The 21,589-nt window shown below is 39.1% G+C and overlaps 1 protein-coding gene across 10 annotated transcripts in view; it reads right to left on the bottom strand.

Moving 5' to 3' along the window:
* Positions 1-21,589, bottom strand: part of SPHKAP (SPHK1 interactor, AKAP domain containing) — a 62,445-nt gene that overhangs the window by 10,611 nt on the left and 30,245 nt on the right. For 8 of the 10 annotated variants that reach the window (XR_001557142.2, XM_015871398.2, XM_015871402.2 and 5 more), the window contains exons 4-7: positions 10,340-10,399; positions 7,145-7,279; positions 4,504-4,759; positions 490-4,222 (exon numbers count right to left, since the gene is read on the bottom strand). Coding sequence is in view for 9 of the 10 variants with exons in the window: in XM_015871398.2 (XP_015726884.1) it covers positions 490-4,222; positions 4,504-4,759; positions 7,145-7,279; positions 10,340-10,399 (4,184 nt within the window). In the remaining variant the exon portion in view is untranslated. The remainder of the gene's footprint in view (positions 1-489; positions 4,223-4,503; positions 4,760-7,144; positions 7,280-10,339; positions 10,400-21,589) is intronic. The other 2 variants (XM_015871399.2, XM_032446697.1) reach the window with 1 other exon arrangement.

Here is a 21,589-nt window from a genome sequence, read left to right on the forward strand (position 1 = left end):
CCTGTGCTGAAGAATTTTTGTTGTTCTTCCAGACTGTGAGCACAAAGCTGAACTTCAAGCTCTCTGAAGTCTGGTTGCATTTTCAGGAACATGAAACATCAGTGACATAAGCACAGGAGAGAACTTCACCTCTCATTCTATTACCTTCTGTTTCAGTTTTTAACTTTTTTCTTAAATAGAGATATCAGCAAATGAAAGTTCAAGCTTTATCTATCTGTCTTGATTTTAAGGATTTAGTTATCTGTAAGGGAGAACTTGCTCATTAATACAGTATTAGTTTTGAACCTCAGAACCGTAATACAGTCATATTCAGCATATGTTTGCTCCACAGATTAGTACTGTGAAGGTGGTTTTATGTAATTTAAAATCTGTAGTGACAGTCTGCCCTGTTTATTTCTCCCAAGGTGGTTCTTCCTTATTTTCTGCAGTCACCAAAATAATTTTACTGTGAGATTAAACACCAAAACAACATGCTGTTTTGTCACCTACCTATTCAGTAGGGTACTGGAAACCGTGTGCTTCCCAGCATAAGCTTCTGGTGGCTTTTCCTTGCCTTGATGCTCCTTTTCAGAAAGCTCGTGTAAAGTTAAGGACTCAGAGTCTTTATCTGATTCGTCTCGTTGATCAGTTTCTATCTGAATTAAAGGCACTTCCCTGTGCTGACCTGCAGGGAGGCACTCAGAGTTCTTCATATGCTCCTTTTGCTCAACCAAATTTATTCCACTCCTTCTGGGTTCTACTTGAATCTGAGCTGCACCCTGGGGATGTTTGGTTTCCGGCACATGTTCTTGGCTTGCAGAATCAGAAGCATCCTGCTGGACAACAATTACATTTTTACCATTTTCAACAATATCTGCAGCCAGTCTGTTTGCGTACTGCTGCACGTGTGTTGGGGAATCGCTGTGAAAATGATCTATCTCTGCAACTTCTGCCTCATCGGTTATGATTTTGTTTTTGCGCATAAGAGATTCAATAGAGCTTGCCCATGTCTCGTGAATCAGCATATCTGTTATCTGGTCAGTCTTGCATCTTTGGTACAGACATGAATCAGACTTGCAAAGACCTGAAGAAGCCACAGTACTGACTGGCTGTACACTTAAGGAATCCTGGTGATGCTGGGCAAATCCATCTAATGAATTTGCCTTGACTGGGATGTTAACTGTTAGTCTAGAACCTGATGATCTGCCATCAGGCACTGAGGACTGTCTAAAGCAAAAAGGTGATCGCAGGGAGGGTGGTAGCAAATTGCCACACCAGTCCTTTGAACTCCGAGGGGAAGATGCATTATCTTTATTTTCTTTTTCTATTTCTTTCAGCATATACCTGTAAAATTCTTCTGTTATGCTTTCTGTGCTGGACTGCTTGGATGGGCAACTTGGTCGTACATTAAGGTGACCATTTTTCTTAGCAACCTGTTGCAAAGCAGAAGTCAAGATGCTGCTTGCATTTTTCCCCGCATAATAATCCAGTAATAAATCAAAGCCTCTTCCTTCATTTTCCATTTGGTTCACCATAAATCTTGAAAACTCATCTGTAATGCTTTCACAACTAGACTGCTTTGAGACAGAACTTGTCTGGCTCACAGGCTGACCTAAGGCATTCATTAGGCCTAGAGTATTGACAGAGGCTTTGGAATCTATGTCCTCCTCTGGTATGCTCTCACAGCTTGAGGCCTTGGCTCGGCTCCATCTTTCGCAGTGTAGCCTGTTCCTGGGATGGTTTGGGCCCTGCCAGATGCTGTCAACCATAGAGAGTTCAGTGAGGTTCATAATCTTTGCAGCCACTTCATTTGCAAAGATATTGACAGAATCTGGTGTGTCCTCAAGGTTTATAGATTCATCTACTACTCGATTCATCAACCTTTCCTTTAGCTCAGGATGCTCATCTGTCTTTCTTTTTATCTCACTAAGTCGAGGTGCCCTGTGCTTCCGAACAACCGAGCCATTAGCATGGGTTTCCTTTTTCCTTTTCATAGTTCTGCATGATATACTCTGGGTAACCAGATATTCATTGCCTTTCTTCCACGCACAGAACCAGGGCTGCTTCCCATTTGAATTTTCAAGACAAATGGCAGCTATTTCTGTTGCCATAGAGACCACTGTTTCTGCCAGTTCTTCTGCAAAATCTGTTATACAGTATTTGTCTCTTGAATTTTTCACCTGTAGCACAGGCTGAGAAGGAAGTAAGACGTGGTTTCCTAACAAAGACAAGCTAACTTGGACTTCATCACTTAGTTCAGCATCGCACTTACATTTGGCCTGGTTTTCCGTGTTCATGACAACACTGGAAGGCAGTTGATCTTGAACACCATGCCTGCACTCATTGTTTGCAAAAGTACTTTCTCTGTCTGAAAATGACCTGTAGTCTCTCTTCTTCTGGATGTTACTCTGATTTGGTGATTTGTAACAGTCTCGTGTGGTTCTTTTCAAGTATCTTTTCTTGGGAGATGTTTTTGCAACAAATGCATTATGCCCAATGGCTCTACTTGTTAGCTCTGAATTCACTGTGGCACTTTCATTGCTATTTACATCTCTCATGTTAATTTTCTTTGTGCTGATACCATTTTCAGTGTCTTTGCTAGCACTGTAGGATGTACCAAATGGGTTAATAGCAGGATGATCAAGGGTTCTGTGTGATGTTTCACATGTTGTTGCCTGTGTTGGCCATCCTTCTACTCTTGTTACCTTCTTGCCTTTCAGGCCTTCAGAAAAGAGAGGAGAACACTCTTCAACTTGTCTTATGTCATTCATCTTCTTGCAAGTGAAATATATCACATTAAAAAGCAACTCATTGGCAGCCTCCATAAAAATGTCTTGTGTACTTGAGCCGTTTTCTGAATGGGACTGTAGCTCTCTTTTCTTCCTGACTTCTTCAATAGAATGTCGTAGAATAATATTGGATAAATTCTGTGCAAGTTCATCTCTTATTACTTCATTGGAATGTGGAATCCGTGGCCTTGCTGCTGTTTCAATAATCCTTCCATTTATAGATTCCATAAAATGCCCTACATTTTTGTATGTATTAGGTTTTGTCAAAATTATTGATGCCTCTTTGAGAAGGGCCTCTGCAATGCTATCATTCAGTTTTTCCATGCTGCTTCCTACAGCTATGCTACAATGAAGAGTAATGGCTGCAGAAGTCTGAGCTGCAGACAGCAGCCCACTCGAAGTTGCAGGGTACTTCTCTTCCTTTGTTTCCCCCAGACCACAGACTGCTACAGCACTTGCTACTTGAGTCATGCCACACAGCGCAGATGGAAATGAGTATTCTGTGCTAGTACCGTCTTCAAGTAGCTGTGAAGAATTTGTGTGTAGATCTTCATTATCAACTTTTTCACTTTTGGAGTCTGTGGCTTCTTGATCCCTTCTGAATTTTTCTGCTGCCTGGGGACTTGAAATGGTTCCAATGACAGTTGCTGCACAAGCCAGAGCCATCTCCAGTGCGCTCTGGCTGTGTCCGTTTGAATGATCTTCTTCAAAGTAATCTGAAACTTCAGAACTCTCTGTTTCAGTCCAGTGGCACAGGTTTGGGAAGGCAGACCCTGGCCAGTCTGGCACATTCTCACTGCTGTCAGGACTTTGCACTATGACAATCTTTGGAAGTTCATTCCATGATCGAGAAGCAGATGCATCTTTTGACTTACAGGAGCTTCCTACGGAGATGCTGACTGCAGCCTCCTCACTGAAAGTGGGTTGAGACTGTGACAGTCTAATGAATGCATCTTGCAGAACAGATTCTGCTAGATTTGTAGCGTACTGACCTGTAGCTGCTTGCTCGTTTTGCAAGGGAGGGTCGCTTTTCCTAATACCTTCACAATCCTCTGCTTCTGCCTTACTGCTGGGTTTTGCTGTAGAGTCATAAAGAGGCCCCAGCTCCTCTTTAGCCATTTTGGTTAAAGATACATCTAATACATTCACTGAGCAGGAATTTTCAACATTGTTAGTCAAATCCTCACTGCTGAGGGGTGATGAAGCTCTTCCCACTAATTCCTTTTGACCCAGGATTTCTTGCTCTGGCTTATCTTCAGGTCGTGAGATCCTATCTTCAGCCACAACATGCACAGCTTCAGAGACTTTACTATCGGTATTATCTTCATTAACGCAATTCCCTTCAAGAATTAATGGCAACCTGGCTTTTCTGTAGTGGAGACTTTCAAATCCCTTTCCTTTATTTTTCCTGACATCAGGAGACGCTTCTGAAACACTTATCTTGTCATGGGCTACTGAAAGAAAAGTAAGATGTTAGTCTCTGCTGTGTACCCCATATCTTTAAAACAAAAATATCTGCGTAACTGACTAATACATTACTGCTCTATAAAACTTCTATACAAACAAGTATCCTTCTGTCTGAACAACAATTTAAAAGTATGAATGGCTATCCTTTTTCTAAATTACATATAAGCATATGCATAAATTAACATCAAGTGCAATTTCAGTAACAATTGCCATGGCTGTTCTGCCGTATGAACAATAGCAGAATTACGCTCAGTTTTGTTGCTTTTACCAGTTTTATATTCATCAGTCTCGTTTTCCTCCTCGAGATGCTCAGATGCTGTGAGGAAATCTTCTTCTATTGAGGACACTGAGCAGTTTGTGTCATCCTCAGGCTTTGAGACATGAGCTTCTATCTGCAGCTGTCTCTCCTGAACGAGCTCAAGCCCAATCAGAAACTTGTTTATTTCAAAGATGATGCAGCTTGCACTGTTCTTCCTGTCTCCCCTCGCACACTGAACCAAGCAGACATCTGCCTGCCAAGGACACTGGAGGGGAAAAGAATCTCAAAGAGTTATTTAATTAAAAAATAGAACTTATTTTAAACTTTCCTCTAGAAAAATGTCAGGAATGTTCTGTTGCAAAGATGCAATACAATTTGTCGTTTAGAGGTTTCTAACAGTGTGCAGTTACATATATGCCAAAATAAGACCATTTAGATTGACATCTTCTGTTACACAAGCTTTTTAGTACAGAACCCAGCTGTATCACAGGAACATCCTTATTTTGTTGAAATCATCAAGCTTGTTTTCAATCAGCCTCTTATTTTAATGACAGTCTTGCTTTTAACTATGTTGGAGTTGGCCACCTGACACACCGTTATTACAGCCCTCACACCACCTACTATTACCTCTGTTTGGAAGGAATTGTTTGTGGACATAAATTACTTTTCAGGGTAATTTCTGCTGCTGTGCTTGTTCTCAAGGCAACTCTGTTCATACTGGCTGGTGAGATAAGGAGCAGGTCACCTTTAGGTATCCTTAGGAACTATTTAAAAATAGTGATTTATTTTCTTCCCCCTCTTGTTCTTTATTTGCCCCAAACCCCATTACTTCAGACCAGTATAACCTCCAATTGAAAGTACTGGGTTGAACCTTTACATAAAAAATACCTTTGCCTGTGAAGCTGCACAGTTAAGAAGGAAGGTGGGGAGAAGCTGAGGGAAAAGAATTTATTATCCTTGTTTTATGGATATTGGAACTGTTGGATGTTTATGTGACCACTAAGCTAAGTTGTCAATCTCTTCGCATGATATTATGTTTGTGATTAGGTTTGTGGTATGAGATGCACTGTGGAGCAAAACCAACTTGTATGTTGTGATCTCATGCCTTAACTCAATACCCTAAGGAAGACCTAGCCTGAGTGGAACCAGCTCTGGATCAAGACATTCTATTTTGAGCTGTTTCAGACACACTGGGCTCCCTGAACAGTACTTAGCATAGTGAACTCCAAGATCCTTTGCTGACAGGTGTGAATGCAAAGCAAATAACTAGTAACAATGGAATAGGATGACTGTTATATTAGAATAGGCCAATAAAACATACTATTCTTACTTTATAACACAAAACTAGATGCATTAGTCTGTTAAAAGTAAAATACAAGATATATTAACTGCCTAGGAGCTGCTAATGAGCATCAGACCTTGAGCATACACCATGTTGTAAGAAATTTTCTAATAGCAGATGCAGTCCTAGAGCAGATGTTCCCATGCTTTTTCTTCAGCCTGTGGTTTTCAGGGTTGTACTTGTGAAGAGGGCCAGCAGATGCTCTGTGAAAATTATGCAGTTCTCTTTACAAATGAAATTCTCTGGAAAGCCAAGCAAATAACAAGGCTCAACATGGCGTTTGCTTTTCTGCTCGTTTTAAAAGACAAATTTAGGTTACTCCTACAATTTCTGTTTTTCTTTTTTCTTTTTCCTGCAGGGAAAACTGCATATACCTATTTAAAATTTACTGAGACAATTTTATACTCCACGACATCTCTACAGTATAATTAAATTCTTCCCAGTTCATACTTAAATGGATGCAACCAGAACCCAACCTAAACTACAAAAGTACTGTCCATTCTTGTTCTTCATGTAGACATGAATGTTAAAAAGAAAAGCATGTTAAAAATGGAGAAGAGTAGAACACTTCTTATAAGGAGTTAAGCCTCTGGAACTTGTATGTTGAAATGACTTTAAACAAATGTCACCATTTCTTCACGTTGCCAGTAGGAGGAATTTTTGGCCTGCGATCTCAGATATGGGGAATTTCACTGGCAATAGCAAGAGCGAAGGACTTAGCATGAGAACTTTGCTTTCAGCTTCTTTAAAATGTTAAGTTTTAATTAATGCGTTAATTACTTTTTACATTGACAGAAGCTAAATGAGCTCTGATACAGCCAATGAATCTTGATATTTTGCACTGTAACAGTCAGGCTTAGGGAAGCCTCCAGGGTCTTCAAGTCCTGTTGTCAGCTCTTTTTTGAAGTGGGTGTGTGGAACAAGATGGATTGGGAATGAAAGTAGGAAGTAGCAAGACTTCACATGAACAGGGGGCTGTAGGAGCTGTGCCCCGATGCAGCTATGTGTACAGAAGTAGTATTGCATCTTTCTTCCTTCCTTCCCTGACATATTAGCTGTTAATGTCTTGCAGCATTATCAGCTGCAACCCAAACATCCACAAGACCTAGAGGGAATAGAGGGATCTCTTATTGTCCTCTCACTTCAGATGCTTAATGTCTTGTAGTCAGTTTTTTTTTGTTTGTGAACTTCCCACTTGGTTTTAAAACATGCACACAGTTCATGCTGAAAGGATTTCCTTTTTTTCCAGTTTCCAAATTCTTTCCATCACAGCTGTGATATGCTCAGAACAGATAATTTGATTCCTACCTGGGGAACTTCATAATCAGCCTGAAGATTTCCTGATGTTAATCCACTCAGTAGGACTATTTCATTTTCCTTTGGGGGTTGTACATTCATAGAACTGATGAGTTTAGGGAGATTTGGAGAGACGCTGATCAATTTCTGTAGTATGGAAAGAGATTTTGCTTTCAGGTAGTGAAGTCTGAATTGCATAATTATATATCCACAAACATCAGAATGAAATAGCACTTCAGCATCCCTTCAGAAAGCTTAAACTTACTGCTTTGAATTCATCAAAGGTAGAACTGGTAGTGTTAAAATGTACATTCTTTCTTTTGAGCCACAACCACTGGGGTAGTGTAAACCCTGTCCAACAGTCCAGTAGCACCATCTGCCATTTCTTAATGTTGTCATGTATTGAGCAGCTTGATTTTCTTTGAGCATCTAAATGCTTGGCCTTTCTATTGCTAGAAAGTTTTTGAAAGACTGAGAACAATGTATCTGTTACTGAATCTTTTCCAGTTTTGACAGTCAGTATGGAAAGGAGAATACAGTAAACCTTTGCATAGAAGCAAGAAACCAAAGGGAAATTTAGTTGAAACTTAGTTGAAAATCGCTAATCAAACTAGAGCAATACTAAATGCAGAGTAACAAAAGCATCAAAAGCACAGATATAATATGCACTTCTTTGCTGCTTCAGTGGCATGATCTGTCATTTAAAGTAATGCCATCATTTTCTGTCTTATTTATTTGCTATGGCTGAAGATGGCAGTAATGATAACATCAGTGATGCTTTGTAACATGAGATCTGCACCTCTGTTCTGCTGGGAGTCCCCAGTGCCATGCCAGGACATCTGTATAAGAATACAGTGTACAGAGCCAAGCCCAGGAGGATAATAACTGCAAGAAGGCTTAGTGCAGGTCCTTTTTGCAGTGGATCTCAGTGTGCTTTCTGAACAATGAATCAAGGACAACCCTCTATGGAGGGGCCAAATATAACCTCATTTTTATATTTTTTTTTATACGAACACAACTCATCAAATGGCAAAGCCACTAAGGGAACACAGACCCCAGGTATCCAACTTTAGTTACTTTGATTACTGTGCAATTCAATGATACCTCATTTCTTTCTTTTCATCCTCAAAATGACTAGCTTGCAGTACTGTTATTTTTCCTCAGAGTGAATTAAACTGGATATAAAAAAAACCTTTCTGGTTTAGCAAATCTAATTCAACTTTGGGGAGCAATTCACTTTTAAGTATGCTGATCTTCAGATGAGGAAAAGTATTCATATCTATCATAACTAAATTCAGTGTTTCTATTCAGTTTGACACTTCAGTATAGCACGGAAAAGTTCTCATCCTTTTTCTCTTTTAAAATTATAACCTTTCTGTTATCACATACATTTTTCTACATATCTCTGTCTTCTACTGCTTAAATTTCTGCATTTTATCAGGTTTTTTTGGTTACTAAATCATGACACTTTTGAATATCTTTTACTTCAGTTCCTTGCCTTTTAGTTGTAATGAGAAGAAAAAAGAGTAGTTGCGTACAGCTAGCTTAACTTGGCTTTTACATGGTTATCTAGCTTGTAAGATTGAATATGAGATGTGTGATATTTTCTCAGTTCTTCTCATTTCCTATAGCTTTTGTTCCTCAGACACTTTAAGCTACAGTGAAAGCATTGCTTGTTAGAAAACAATTTTTATTCCTGTGGATTCAGTAAAATCAGACTTCTCAGTCTGTTCTGCAATTGACCCACAAACACAACAGAAAAATCTTTCTGTTGCAAGAAGCTGTATTTATTTTGACACCTGAATTTCCACAGACTCAGGATATAAAAAATGGTATAGAAAAATGGCTCCTGCTAACTTATGACTTGCAGGCTGCAGCTAGGTCCCTGTGTTGGTTGTCCTTCTATGACCGAAAATGGTTCCACAAGTGAACCTGAATGGTTTACTGAGGATCTCCCTGGATAGTCAGGAAACCCACTCTTTGGTCTCTTACCACAGGCTGCTGCTAGAAGCTACCTGTTGATTACAGGCACCAAAGCAAGAAAAATGAGAATGAAATGATAAAGGAGGAGATTGTAAGTTCAAAACTGATTATTTAAAATATAACTTCTCAGATTTCAGGACTTTTTTTTTGAATAAGCACATGCATTTAAGTCATGTATCATGATGTAACTCATTTTAGGACCTGTGAACTGACCAAACATTTTCCTTATGCATATATTATATATTATAATAATTATATATACACAATGGCTGCTCTGAAAGTAATACATCCTATTTTATTATGTTGGCCCACAATGTCAGAGGTAGATGTTGGTGGGATGGCAGTAGAGGTTGAACCTCCTGCCAATATTCTGTTACAGTGTGACAGATGGCAGTCAGACAAATTGGTATCTGATATGGAAGTGACTACAAAGCAAAGGTGCTTCACTGAATTCCTCAATGCAGGAAAATTTTCAGCCATTTGCATTCATTGACACTTGTCAGACATTTATGGAGAGGTGTTGGGTGATACAAATCAGCAGTGCATAGAGCAATGTAAAAGATGAGACGTTCTGGATGGTCATGTACAGCTGTTGCACAACGAAATAAAGAGCATCTCCATCAGTTCATCCATATGAACTGGTGGATTGAAACCAGGAAACTGTGTATGGAGCTGAATATCAGCTTCAGTGCATTGGAAATGGTTGTGATAACACAGGAATATCACAGAGTCTGCACCCCGTGTGTCCCACAGATGCTCACACAGGAACAGAAAGAACACTATGTAAGTTTGCCAGAACCTACTGAACCAGTATAAGGCTGAAGGTGATTTTGCTTTAGCATTGTATCAATTTAAGTAACTGGATATATGATACATCCATGTTTGTTTCTCTGACAAAACCAAGGCCAAGCAAGAAGTCCTCTGAAAGGATAGACACCATCAATTCATAGACTGCAATGAGTATACAGACTATATATATTGATATATATATATATATATACACACAATATATGTAGTATATATAGCTGCAATAAGTAATAAGTAGCTGTTTCTAGAATGGGAATAAGGTAGGTGTTAAAATGATATAAGATTCTTGATGCATTGCTTTCTATAAAAGCTAAAGTTTGGCTTTGATTTGTCCATAGAATTTTGCTCTGTGTTTGTTTTGGAAAGTCCTGGTGTATCTATACCCACTGTGCGTGCTATTAGAACCCAAACTGTTACCTGTTTCACTTGTTCATTGCTGCAATCATCTCTGTTTGCATCTAAATTCACAAAACAAACCTGTAATAAGAAAGAAAAGAAAATAGTAGCTTAGTCATGCTAGAACGGTGGTAATCCTTTCAAAGTCAGTATGCCTTCCTTTTCTATTCTTGCAGCTGAATATGTGAGGCTTTTTCATAGTGCAAGAGAGGCCAGCAAGGAGAATAGCAGGGCAGACACTAAGAAAGAGAGTTTCCACTGAGCTGTAATACAGAAGCCACACAAGGAGATAGAGGAGATGTTAAAAATATATTTGTTCATATCAGATGAAATCTTCATGTCTTGCCTTTCCCATGGATTTTTTTCAGCAACCTGCTGCTAAATGTTTAATAGATGCAAACACTGGTATACATGTAAACTGTGAATGTCTTCTACAGATTTCTTCAAACAAGGGAAATGCTTCCTGATAAGAAGTGTGGGGCTTTATGGAACTTTTTTTTTATCCTTGGTTCATGAAGTTTTCAGTAGTGTTAACCAGGTGCTACAACCGGTGGCAGAACAGCTTCCTATCTGTTAGGTTTACCTGTGATTCACTGGAATGTACAGCTTTTAACTACAGGGTCTTCTGCCCCTTCTCAAACCACCATCAGTTTCAATATCCATTTAGTGGTAGGAAGATTGGCTTAAGAAGCAAGTACAAATCTGAAGATCATTTCATTTCTGAAGATTTTTTAATTTTTTTTTTCTTTACGTGACTAGAAAGCCATTTTCTAACTGTCAGAAATAGAATCCCCTCCTCCAGCTTTTTGAGTTAAAAGCACAGACTCCAAAGCCAGGATAACTGTATTGCTTCTGGATGTCGTGCCTATCTCATCAGGACCTTGGGAGATTTTAGGGTTGTTTCAATTTAAAACAAAGTTTGGCACAGATTCAGGGCTGAGCTAAAGCCAAAACCTGATTCCAAACAAATTGCTGATCCAGGTTTTGTGTTCTCTGAGCTGAGAGTTGTTTCCCTCCCCCAATAAACATTTATTTCCTGAGCTCCATGTAAAATTCCTCTAGAAAAGTAAAACGCTCTGAATTGTCCTTTACCAATATTCTTGTGTTAAGCATCCAAGCTTGTTTTGTGTGCCTGCTTATAACTTGAGACAATGCTGATTTTGGTTTATATATGCGTGTACCATATGTACAGATTATGACCATCTGCACTAACAGCTAGCACAGCAGATGGAAAGATGCAGCCAGACCTCCCTCATGAACCAAAAGAACCCAAAACTCAGAATGCAAGCTTTCTGCCCTTTAGAATGTTTAACGACTTAATGAATCTTCACATGAACTTAAAAACATATTTTTCAACATCTTTTGAATTTAAAGAGAATGTATTTATCTGTCAGACGTTGTCACCAGTCATTACATACCACTTTCATCTGTGTCTCATGGTCGGCTAAGTTTAAGAAATAGTTACGAAAATATCAAAACCATAATGTATTTAAAAACAAAAACCCCTTTACCCTTTTAGTGTGGTAGTTGCATAATGTCCTTAATACATTATACAAAAAAAGGATTTCTCTTTCCATTGGGATTTTACATGTGGTCATTTTGTGTGCAGGCAATAGGTGGTGCACATCTGCTTTGGTACACACAGTTTGGTACACATCTCTAGTGATAAACAGTTGTACGACTGCAGGTGCACAGGAAGGCTTGTGTTCAGGATACCCTTTGTTTGGCAGCTGAGGGAGAGCTACTGGGAGGTGTGTCTGGTTTCCAGACCTCAGAACACTCACAGCTGCACTGAAGGCAGGGCTCTTGCTTAGAAGCTTTACTTCCAAGGCCCCAGTGAGGTCTAATTTTGCCCTGGATGAGGTGTGCAGGCTTTGTGAAAGATCTGGAGCAGTTGTGTCTGAACATACACCCTTGCCAAAGACTCAGTAAGCTGTGCGTTTCCATTTGCTACCTAGCCATTCTATATAATCCTATGTTACACACAAAGACTTCTAACAGTGATGCAGGCTGCTATACTAAAAGCGTGCCTGTTCCACATAGCCAAAAATCATCTCTGTTTCATGTGCTGTGGATGGAAAGTAACTCTCTAATGCCTCAGCAAGAAATAACAGTATGTGCAGGAGTATTCATTATTTAAAAGTCATGTTCTGTTTCTGTCATCAGTTTAATTTTTATTTTCAGAATCCCATGAAATGATTATGTAATGCGCAGCAGTCCTGAATCCAGTTTCCAAATACACTTGTCAAATTCTGTTGACACTGATTTATCGCAGTCTTGTCAATGTCATCTCTTAGCATTTTCCTGTTCTATGGATTTTACAGGTTTAATTGTAGGCAATTTTTACACCGAAATGGTTTCACACCAGTGAAAGGTACTGAAGAACTGATATGCTTTTCCCTGTCTTTTTTGCTGTTTGCTTGGAGATTAGCCCCACTTTAAGTAAGTGGGGGGAACCAGATGATCATTTCATCATACGTTATCTGTACAGCTCTATCCTAGGAGGCTCTGCAGCAGTGTTACAGCCTGAGAAATTCACTGTAAAGATATTTATTCCTGGAAATAACTTGATTAGTTATCAAAGGTGCTTGAAGATAAGACTAGTTTGAAAAATCACTCTATTTTCTGCTTACTTAATAGTTAATATATAATATACCTTTAGTTCAGTTGTGATTCCAGGGTAGAAATTGTAGCTGCTTACATGAGGGCAATATTTTGTTTTCTTTTTTATGAGCTGTATTATTGCACCCAAATCTAGACTCTGGATAGTGGCTGAAAGTGGCATGCTATAGATCTGGAAGGCCATTTAACGCCCTATCATGTTGTAAGCAGCCTTCCTTTTGCTCTGCGGATTCTTGTATGTGAATGAGATGGACTGGGGGGGTGGGTAGCCCAGCATCCTCTGCATGGAAGTCTGAGCATTTCTGCTAGGTCAGTGCCAGGTAGGTTATCAACACCAACATACTGAGCCTCGGTTCTCAAGAAGCTCTTCCAGGATTATATTGAACCTAGATATATGAAAGGTTGTGGTGTTTTTTTTGGTTGTTTTTTTTGTTTGTTTGTTTGTTTGTTTTCCTTTTTCCTATTTTGAGTGAGGATTTCTGTGACTGTTAAAGGTAAATTCTCCTGACCAACCATTTCAGGTGCTGAAATCTACTCCTGTTTAAGTGTGAAAACTATGCAGAAACCTCAGCACCCACTGTCTGCATTTTAAGAGTCTTAAGAATGTTAAGAAATAATTTGTATACAATATAGAAAACACATAATGTATTTTACTAGTTGACAGATGGCACAGTGGCCTCAAGGAGTTGCTGGAAGTGCAAGGCTGTTCTCACACTCTGGAAGAGTTGAGCAATTTCAAGTTGTTTCCAAGTACTGATGCAAAGAGCTTGAAGATGAGCAAGGAAACATAGTTAATTTTGCTTTTTTTACTTTGTTTAAGGCTGTTGGTATTACTGGTTTATTAATATTTCCCACATGAAAAAGCTCAATGATGCTAATGAAGAAACTCTCTGAGGGATCTACTACTAATAGTATCTATTCTTTATTTTTTTTTAATTTTCTTTTATTTTTTTATTTATTTTTAAAACTGTGTAATTTTTTTTTCCAACTATCAACCTTAGGGTGACATCTATTCCAGTTTTGTGCTGTTTTCACTAGCTAAGGACCTGCTGAACTATTTCTTGCTGTTTAAGAAGTGTTAGTGCCTCTTTCAGTTGTCTATGTCAACACTTGGTAGCAAGGAAACACTCTTTCCTGTGAGATGTTTTATAGCTTTAGGTGAGATTTAAACAAGCTCTAGAGTGTGGTTTTTTTTTGTTTCAATAATTTTACTAACCTAGTATTTTTAAGATGAAATTCTAGTCTTTCTCAGTCCTCTCCTATGCCAAAATACTAACTTGGGGCTCATCCTACCATAACAGCAGTAGATGGTGGCACAGTGTTGTAATGGCTAAAAGCTGCTGGCAGCTTTTGAAGAGAAACAGCTTTGAAATATATGGTCCCTTTTTTCCTGTGATGTTCTTCTAGCTTCTTGTTGAACTGAAAACCCGTTTCTTTGCTCCTCTCACTGGGCTAAGTGCTGTTCCATGTTCCTAACTAGTACACAGAAATCAGTGTCCTAGTCTTGAACTCTGTCCTTCGCCATAAAGTGATGTGACCAACACATGCTTCAAGCGCGGCAGGAGGTGTTTTTTCTTTCTTTTTCATAAAATCCAAATATCTATACTTTAGATATCACACCCCTCGATAAAATGTCAATATCTATTCAAAAATAAAGGAAATTAAACTGAAGAGATGAAATTTGAAAGTTAGGACTGTATACAGATGGCTTTATGCAACCTTAATTCTGTCTTCTTACATGCCCATCTTTGCACAGCACAGGATCTATGCCTGAATCACTGAGTAGGAAGACTTTAAAAAGGTCCACAATTACAAAGGCAGAGACTTTCATATCTACTGTTTTCTAACATCCAAGCTGGTGACTTTGCAACCTAAAGGATACTTCAGCACAGTTTCTTAATCTCTACTCTGTCTTGAAATTTCCTCTCTCTGGAGTAAGGACTGCATGAGGAACCAAAATGTGTGATGTTGCCAGGAGAAAATTCAGGTGGCTCAAACAATGTATGTTCCTGTGTACATAACAGCTGATCAGCAGCAGCTCTGGTCTAGCTGCCCCAGGGTCACAAGCATCCTGGATTTGGTGTCATACGCTTATGCACAGGCCAAACTTCTGTGCATGCATGTGGTTTTGCAGGGAACTGTGCAGAACTTGCTGTGCTCTGTGCCATGTGCCATGCTGCTTGGTATAACCACGTAAATACTGTTCAGAAACTAAGCTGACGGGGTGTTACATCCCAGGTTTGTGCTGCCCTTTTTCCCCCATCTTCTCTCCTGTCCTCTCTCATAGTACAAAGCCTAGTTAGACAGGCAGAGTGCCAATTCAGACAGCCCAGCAGGGCATTAGAGGAAATACTTTGAGACTGCACTGTAACGTGCCCACAAACCTCATGTTTAGTTTCCGACTAATAGAAGTTTGTATGTGGGGAGGGGGGGGGGGGGGGGGGGGGGGGGGGGGGGGGGGGGGGGGGGGGGGGGGGGGGGGGGGGGGGGGGTGGGGGGGGGGGGGGGGGGGTGAATAAAAATTATCCTCAGGAGAGTCCACAGGAGGAAAAAAATCTGAGCGTGCAGTTCCTGGGTGCGTAGGAAAAACATGGTTTAAATGCCAAAGCTTGAGGATATGTGGGACACAGTGGTATCGTAGGAAAGCTGAACAAATGTGAGCTGAAGGCTGGTAGCATTTTTTTGAGTACAAGCCTGTTCTGAGAACTGATGAGAATGCAGTTCTCAAGGGCAAAGAACTGAAGCATTGACTGTATCTCCATAGCACAAAAGGCAGATTCAAACTGTGCCGTTGTCTGCACCTTATGCTTGCCCTAGTGACAGTAATGACTTCATTCACTTTAACAGCTAGCATCTATTGTAGACAGAGGCCTGTCCAGAAAAGGAGAAATTAAAGGCTTGGAGTTTATTTCCACCTTGTATCTTATATCTCTGTTCTCAAGATGCATATTGTTTCTTATATGCTATTATCTTACCGAACGCTTCATCACTTCTTTTTGAAGTACAACTGTGAAGGTACAATTTGTGCGGAGAGTTGTGAAATTTTACAGTAACTGTGAGTGTTTTGACAGTTGTTTTTAAGTATTTAATGGAGTGTCTGACCTCACTCATTTCTACTCTTAGCAATAACTGATGTGATGGCAGTTTTGGAATACTGAGCTCTGCTCATCTTGATTTTATCGTGTAAAAGTAAAAAAACCAATACAGTTGCTCTAAACATTCATTAGAGCTCAGATAGTCTCCTGGCTTTAGAAAGCTAGTTTAAATCCCCATAATTTCCCCACAGCATAGCAACCAAATATGTCCAAGTCATTGCTCACCAGAATGGAAACTGTCTGTTCTGTAGGAAGTACAGCTGCGTGTTGGGCTCCCTTTGGAGCTGAAGTCAACAAAAGCTCAAGATAAAAAATATTGCTTTACTTCATTTATCTGAATCACAGCAAACTGTAACCCACAGGAAGCAGAGAAGGAGTGGCAACGTGCCACGTTCTGACAAGAAATTTTCAGTAATCTTTTCCTCCTTGAAAATGACCAATGATGTTTACTTACTTTTTACAGATATTACGATGGCAAAGAAAAAATAAAAGCCTTTTGCGGCAGATTCTATCCATGCAGACATGATCATTCGTTTTGATGCTTATCAAAGTGCTGACCTGCAAGGCCTCTTTGCATTCATTTTTGCTTGAATGAATGATTCCAGTGTAAAGCTAAATGAAAGCACTTGTACTGCTTATGATCTATAGCTTGGTGCATAGTCCCCTTAAGTATTAAGTTGACTGTTCTTTCAAAATGATGCTTCTTGAATCTTTTGATTCAACTATGGTTGTTGTTGTTATTATTATTATTATTATTTTAGAAACTCACAGAAAATACAAAAAAAGATTTCTTAAGTGTTCAATAGGGTTGTGAGGTTACCCTTTCATTAATGGTTAATTAAATCCTCTCATAATTTTGGGGATCGTAGAAACTTTTGTTATATTTAGGTTTGGTAGAGCTTTCTTGAAAAGAGCCTGCTTGTGTCGCATACATTCCCATAAAGACTTCTGTGAACATTATTCTTCTTAAATTAAGTTCTTGCTGGGCCTTATGCTTGCTTATTGTCTTTGCTTCTGTGCCCATTAAAATGTCAAGTACAATCTTAGAGGACTAGATAATACAAACATGACAGCTAACAAAGCTGAGAAATCTCATTTTAAGGCCAGTCCGAATAAAACAGTGATAAATCTAAAACAATAACCCATAATCGATACAATAATTTAGTTTTATTTAAACTAATTTTGTCTTTTTCAATTTCCTGAGCACAAAGATTGTTGGCGTGGAAAAATTATGGTTCAATTGGATCATGGCAGGGGATGTTATTTTCCATGAGGATTTGTTTCTGAGCAAAATAACAAGTGTGGGTGTAAGACCAGTTTGTGGCTGGCAGAAGAAGCCAGTCCTGCTCCTCCTTTCACTGCTTCCTTTGACCTCCTGCTCAGCAAGGCAGGCTAGCTCTTGTTACTGAAATTTCAGTACAGACCAGAACAATCTGTCAGTTACGGGGCTGCTCTAGGAAGCCAAAACCAAAACTTCATAGAAAAGTACTTCCAATATTTAGAAGCTTCTAGATAGAAATCACTGAAACTTTTAGTTGTCAAAAATTAGTCCAGAATCAGCAAAAAATGCTCTCTGCTTTGTGGGTCTTCAACAGCATGTTTTGAACCAAGGGATGTTCCTTCATCTTCCCTAGCTCAATCTTTTGCTGTGGGCTTTGTTCGAATTGTAGCTCATGAATCTGTTTTCTTAATTTCTAGCTGAAGTTCTATAATCGAGGTAACATATGGTTTGCCAGCATCTTCAGTCATGTCAAACTAAATCTGTAAGGACTGACCTCTGTTTCTGCTGAAGGAGACTCGCATAGCATCTGTCTGCTCAGACACACTTTTATGAATTCCAGGACAGCTCTGCCCCAGCTGTTACACAGGTTATAAATAGGTAGAGCTCTGAAGCAGCAAGATTACTAAAAAGAGTAGTACATATTCTTGTGCTTATGAAGTGGTGTGTAAAACAGCTGAATTGCTGATTGGTTAAGTGAGCATCAGGATTTACAAAAAAAAAAAAAAAAAAAAAAAAAAAAGCCCACTTACCTACATGCTAACATTTCAGGTTTAGCTTTTTAGCATCTTGAGATGTAAGCTCTGATGGACACTTTTGCTCCAGTAGGACGCTGGTGAAGCTGTGGCCATGCCTCGTTTCTCTGTTGTGCAGGCAGGTTTGAGATCACACCTAGACAGCGTGCTTACAGTCTCCCAGTAGGACTTATATTCATGAAATGTGTAGGAACTTTTATCTTTGGGACACTTGAACTATTGTAAGATTAGACAGATGCCATCCAGCAATTATCAGATGCGCTCACACCATCTATGTTTTCTTGCTAGTTATGCTATGATTGGAAATTTCAATCTAATCTCTAGCATGCAGAATGCTTTGTGAGTCATGTCAAGTGCATCAGATACTACTTTGTGTGCTGCAGAGAAGTAGCAGGAATACTGGTGGGGTAGAAGCATCAGTTCCTCCTTTTCCCACCGTCAGCACTGATGGTCACGCAGCTGCCCACCCTTCAGCCTTCTATCTTCTTAACTGCATCCCACATACCATCAAGGTTTGGAACTCAGCTTGGAAAAAGCTGAAGGCCAATGCTTATTTTCTGCTGATGGAGTCTTGTCATGGAAGGCTGAGATGCTTTGTGAAGACACTAGACTCCTCTGTCTCTATTTAAACCTGTTAGAGCCATAAGAGGAGGGTCTGAGGCCAAATGTGTTCCTGAAACGAGCAGGCCTGCAGTTCTGTCTGCTTTTGCATAAGCATGGGTTTACTTTGGTGATGCCCTCTCTTGCTCTCTGACTATTTTTAGAGGATTATTTTGTGTAAGCATCTATAAAATAAGCGTGTAAGATACCACCATCTCAGATCCCACTAATTTCTTTTGAAAATGAAATCATGAATCACCATGCCTACCATGCTTGGAGAGTGTGTTGTTCACTCACATTAAAAAGATTCATCAAGTCAGTTGATTTGACATCTTAAATACATGCTCTCAAAACCTAAAATGCCACTGCATAATTAGAAAGAAAGGCTTGACTGAACTTTGAAATTTCCTTTTTTTCCCCTTCTCCTTTATTTGCTCCTCCCTCAACTTGGAATTTACTCTTTCATTGCTCTAATTTATGTCTGAAATTATTACTGTTGGTAAACAGGCAACCAGAAACTGCAATTACTTTTGTTTACTGTGTCTGTAATACTGGGTATCCTCTTTATTATTTTTTGTTTTTTAGAAAATATTTAATTAAACAAAATTAACTACTTTGTAGAAATACATGTCCACAGCTACTTTGGGACCATGTTTTGCCTAATTACAAGTAGTTTTGACAGATCAAGGTTTTGCTCCAATTGAAGTCTGATCTATTGATTTCCAGAATCCAATATGAAATAGCAGTTATAAAGTACCTTTTCTCACAGAGTCCTTTAAACAACTTTTAGGGGAGTTAAAAGGAGGGGAAAAAAAGAAAGAAAGAGAGAACCTAGAAGGATTTATCTTCCCCAGATGCGCTATTTAGTAAACTACACAGGAAATCCTCTAAGCTGTCTATAATACATGTACTGATTTTAAGTGGGAAATGACACTGATTCTTCCTAAATGCTCAGAAAAATTAGATTACTCATATTTACGCAGCATCATCTGAAGAGAATGTGAAAGTTCTTAGTTAAACATCTCTTGTTGGTATCTGGAGATGAAGACCACTGCATCAGGACTGTCAATTCCATCCCCAGTCCATGCATGTCAGGCAAAGTGCCTGTACTTCTGCACTCACCCATGGCAAAACACTCATGGCAAAACATCCATGTGTCATTTAGGTGTAACTTCTAGTAGAAGATAAGCTTAAGAACACTGAGCTGGGGAATGATACAGAAGGAGGCAAGAAGAAATTCCAACCCTAGTATGTTCCTTGCGTTCTCTCTCTGTCATTGGGCATGTGTGTTTATCTGTGTTATAAACAACTGCTCATTTTAGGTACTTCAAAGGATCTTTTCTTCTGCAGCCAGCAGCCAACTGAGCTGCAAGGAGGCACTTAGAATAGCTGAGGGCAGATGGGCTTTGAGTTCACCCGGGCTTGCTCACAGATTTCTCAGCTTTTTAAAGACATAACTGTGCAGTCACGCACATCCTAATGAGGAGGAAATGAGAATTAAGTAGGAGCGTGTGTGTGTGTCTTTCTTGTGCGTACAATTTCATATTGCCTAATGTTTGATCTTCGTTTAGCTTCTATCTTGTGCTCCTTGAAAACCTCTTCAAATAGGTAGGATTAATGACACCTACATTATAAAGCTCATAAAGTTACTTTTCCTATAATTTCTGGGAGAGGGAGAGATCCCAACTGATCCCAACTGCCAACTGAAGTTTGCTGAGGGTCAGGTAATATTCTGTAATGTTCCTCCACTTTTTAAAATTACTTTTTAGTCATCACTATTATTTAGTCTCCTATTGATCCATCTCTGAGTGGCTTTGGAAAGCAGGCTGGGTTTTACTTCCTACCTTGCTATTGAATTGGTGTGCTGTCATGGGATGGAAAAAGGCAATTAGGTAGTTCCCAAATGTTTTCCTTTCCTGAGCACAGAGATAAATACCATCTGAAAAAATGATGTGTTGTAAAGATTGGCACCTCATTTTTGTACAGCTCTGATATATTTTGCAAGAAATAAGGAAACAAAAAATCACCAGTTGTTGTTTCTCTGTTGCAATTATTTCAATTTACTTTTTCTTTCATTTTTTTTTTTTTCCTCCCCCCTCACTAAAACTTGGTCACTTATTTTCCCTGACACTGGCTTTTGTTATAATTAATATGCTCAACTTGTTGGTAGATATGAGATTAGGAATGGTATAAAGGCTGTAGTTCTTGATCGTACACAGTAGAGTCTGGTCCTTTTAATAGTTAAAGAGGATTTTAAGATCAGTGTCTTATAGGAGATGTTTGAAATAGTCTGATAGCAATTCAGAAGAAGAAAAAAAAAAAAAAGCATTCTGTAGAAGACAGAGCTAATTATCCATTAGCATTTGGATGCAATGCTTGTCTAATGTTAATTTCCACGCCTGCCAAAATGATTTTGGCAGAGGAACCAGATATAAATTACAGGAATTAGAAAATATCTGGAAGTACTTGACGTGCAGTGCAGTAGCTTGCATAAGGACATACAGGTAGACAGGTGGTAACTCCAGAGTACAAAGAAGCTCATGCATGCTTTCTGCACTGTAGACTCAATAACACGAAAGTCGCTGTGACAGAGATGCCCCACTTAGACAGTGGTGCCTTTCTGATCTCACTAAAGTGAGACCAGACTACTGCAAACTAGCAAAAAATGCATTCTCCACCAAAACAGGACCATGGCACTGTCCAGTAGTTCCTTTTTCTGTACAGACCTTTGTGTAATTAGAGGATGATCATTTTTCACTCTAGCTGTAAGTGGAAAAAATTCATCTTCCCCCTTCTTCCTTTATATTTTCACTCAGATGGACAAAAAAAAAAAAAAAAAAAAAAAAAAAAAAAAAAAAAAAAAAAAAACCATTTTATTCTCTTTTTATTCTAAAATCTAAGTGCCTAAATAGGCAATAGA

The sequence above is a fragment of the Coturnix japonica genome, chromosome 9 (genome assembly GCF_001577835.2).
Source record: "Coturnix japonica isolate 7356 chromosome 9, Coturnix japonica 2.1, whole genome shotgun sequence".
Taxonomy (NCBI): domain Eukaryota; kingdom Metazoa; phylum Chordata; class Aves; order Galliformes; family Phasianidae; genus Coturnix; species Coturnix japonica.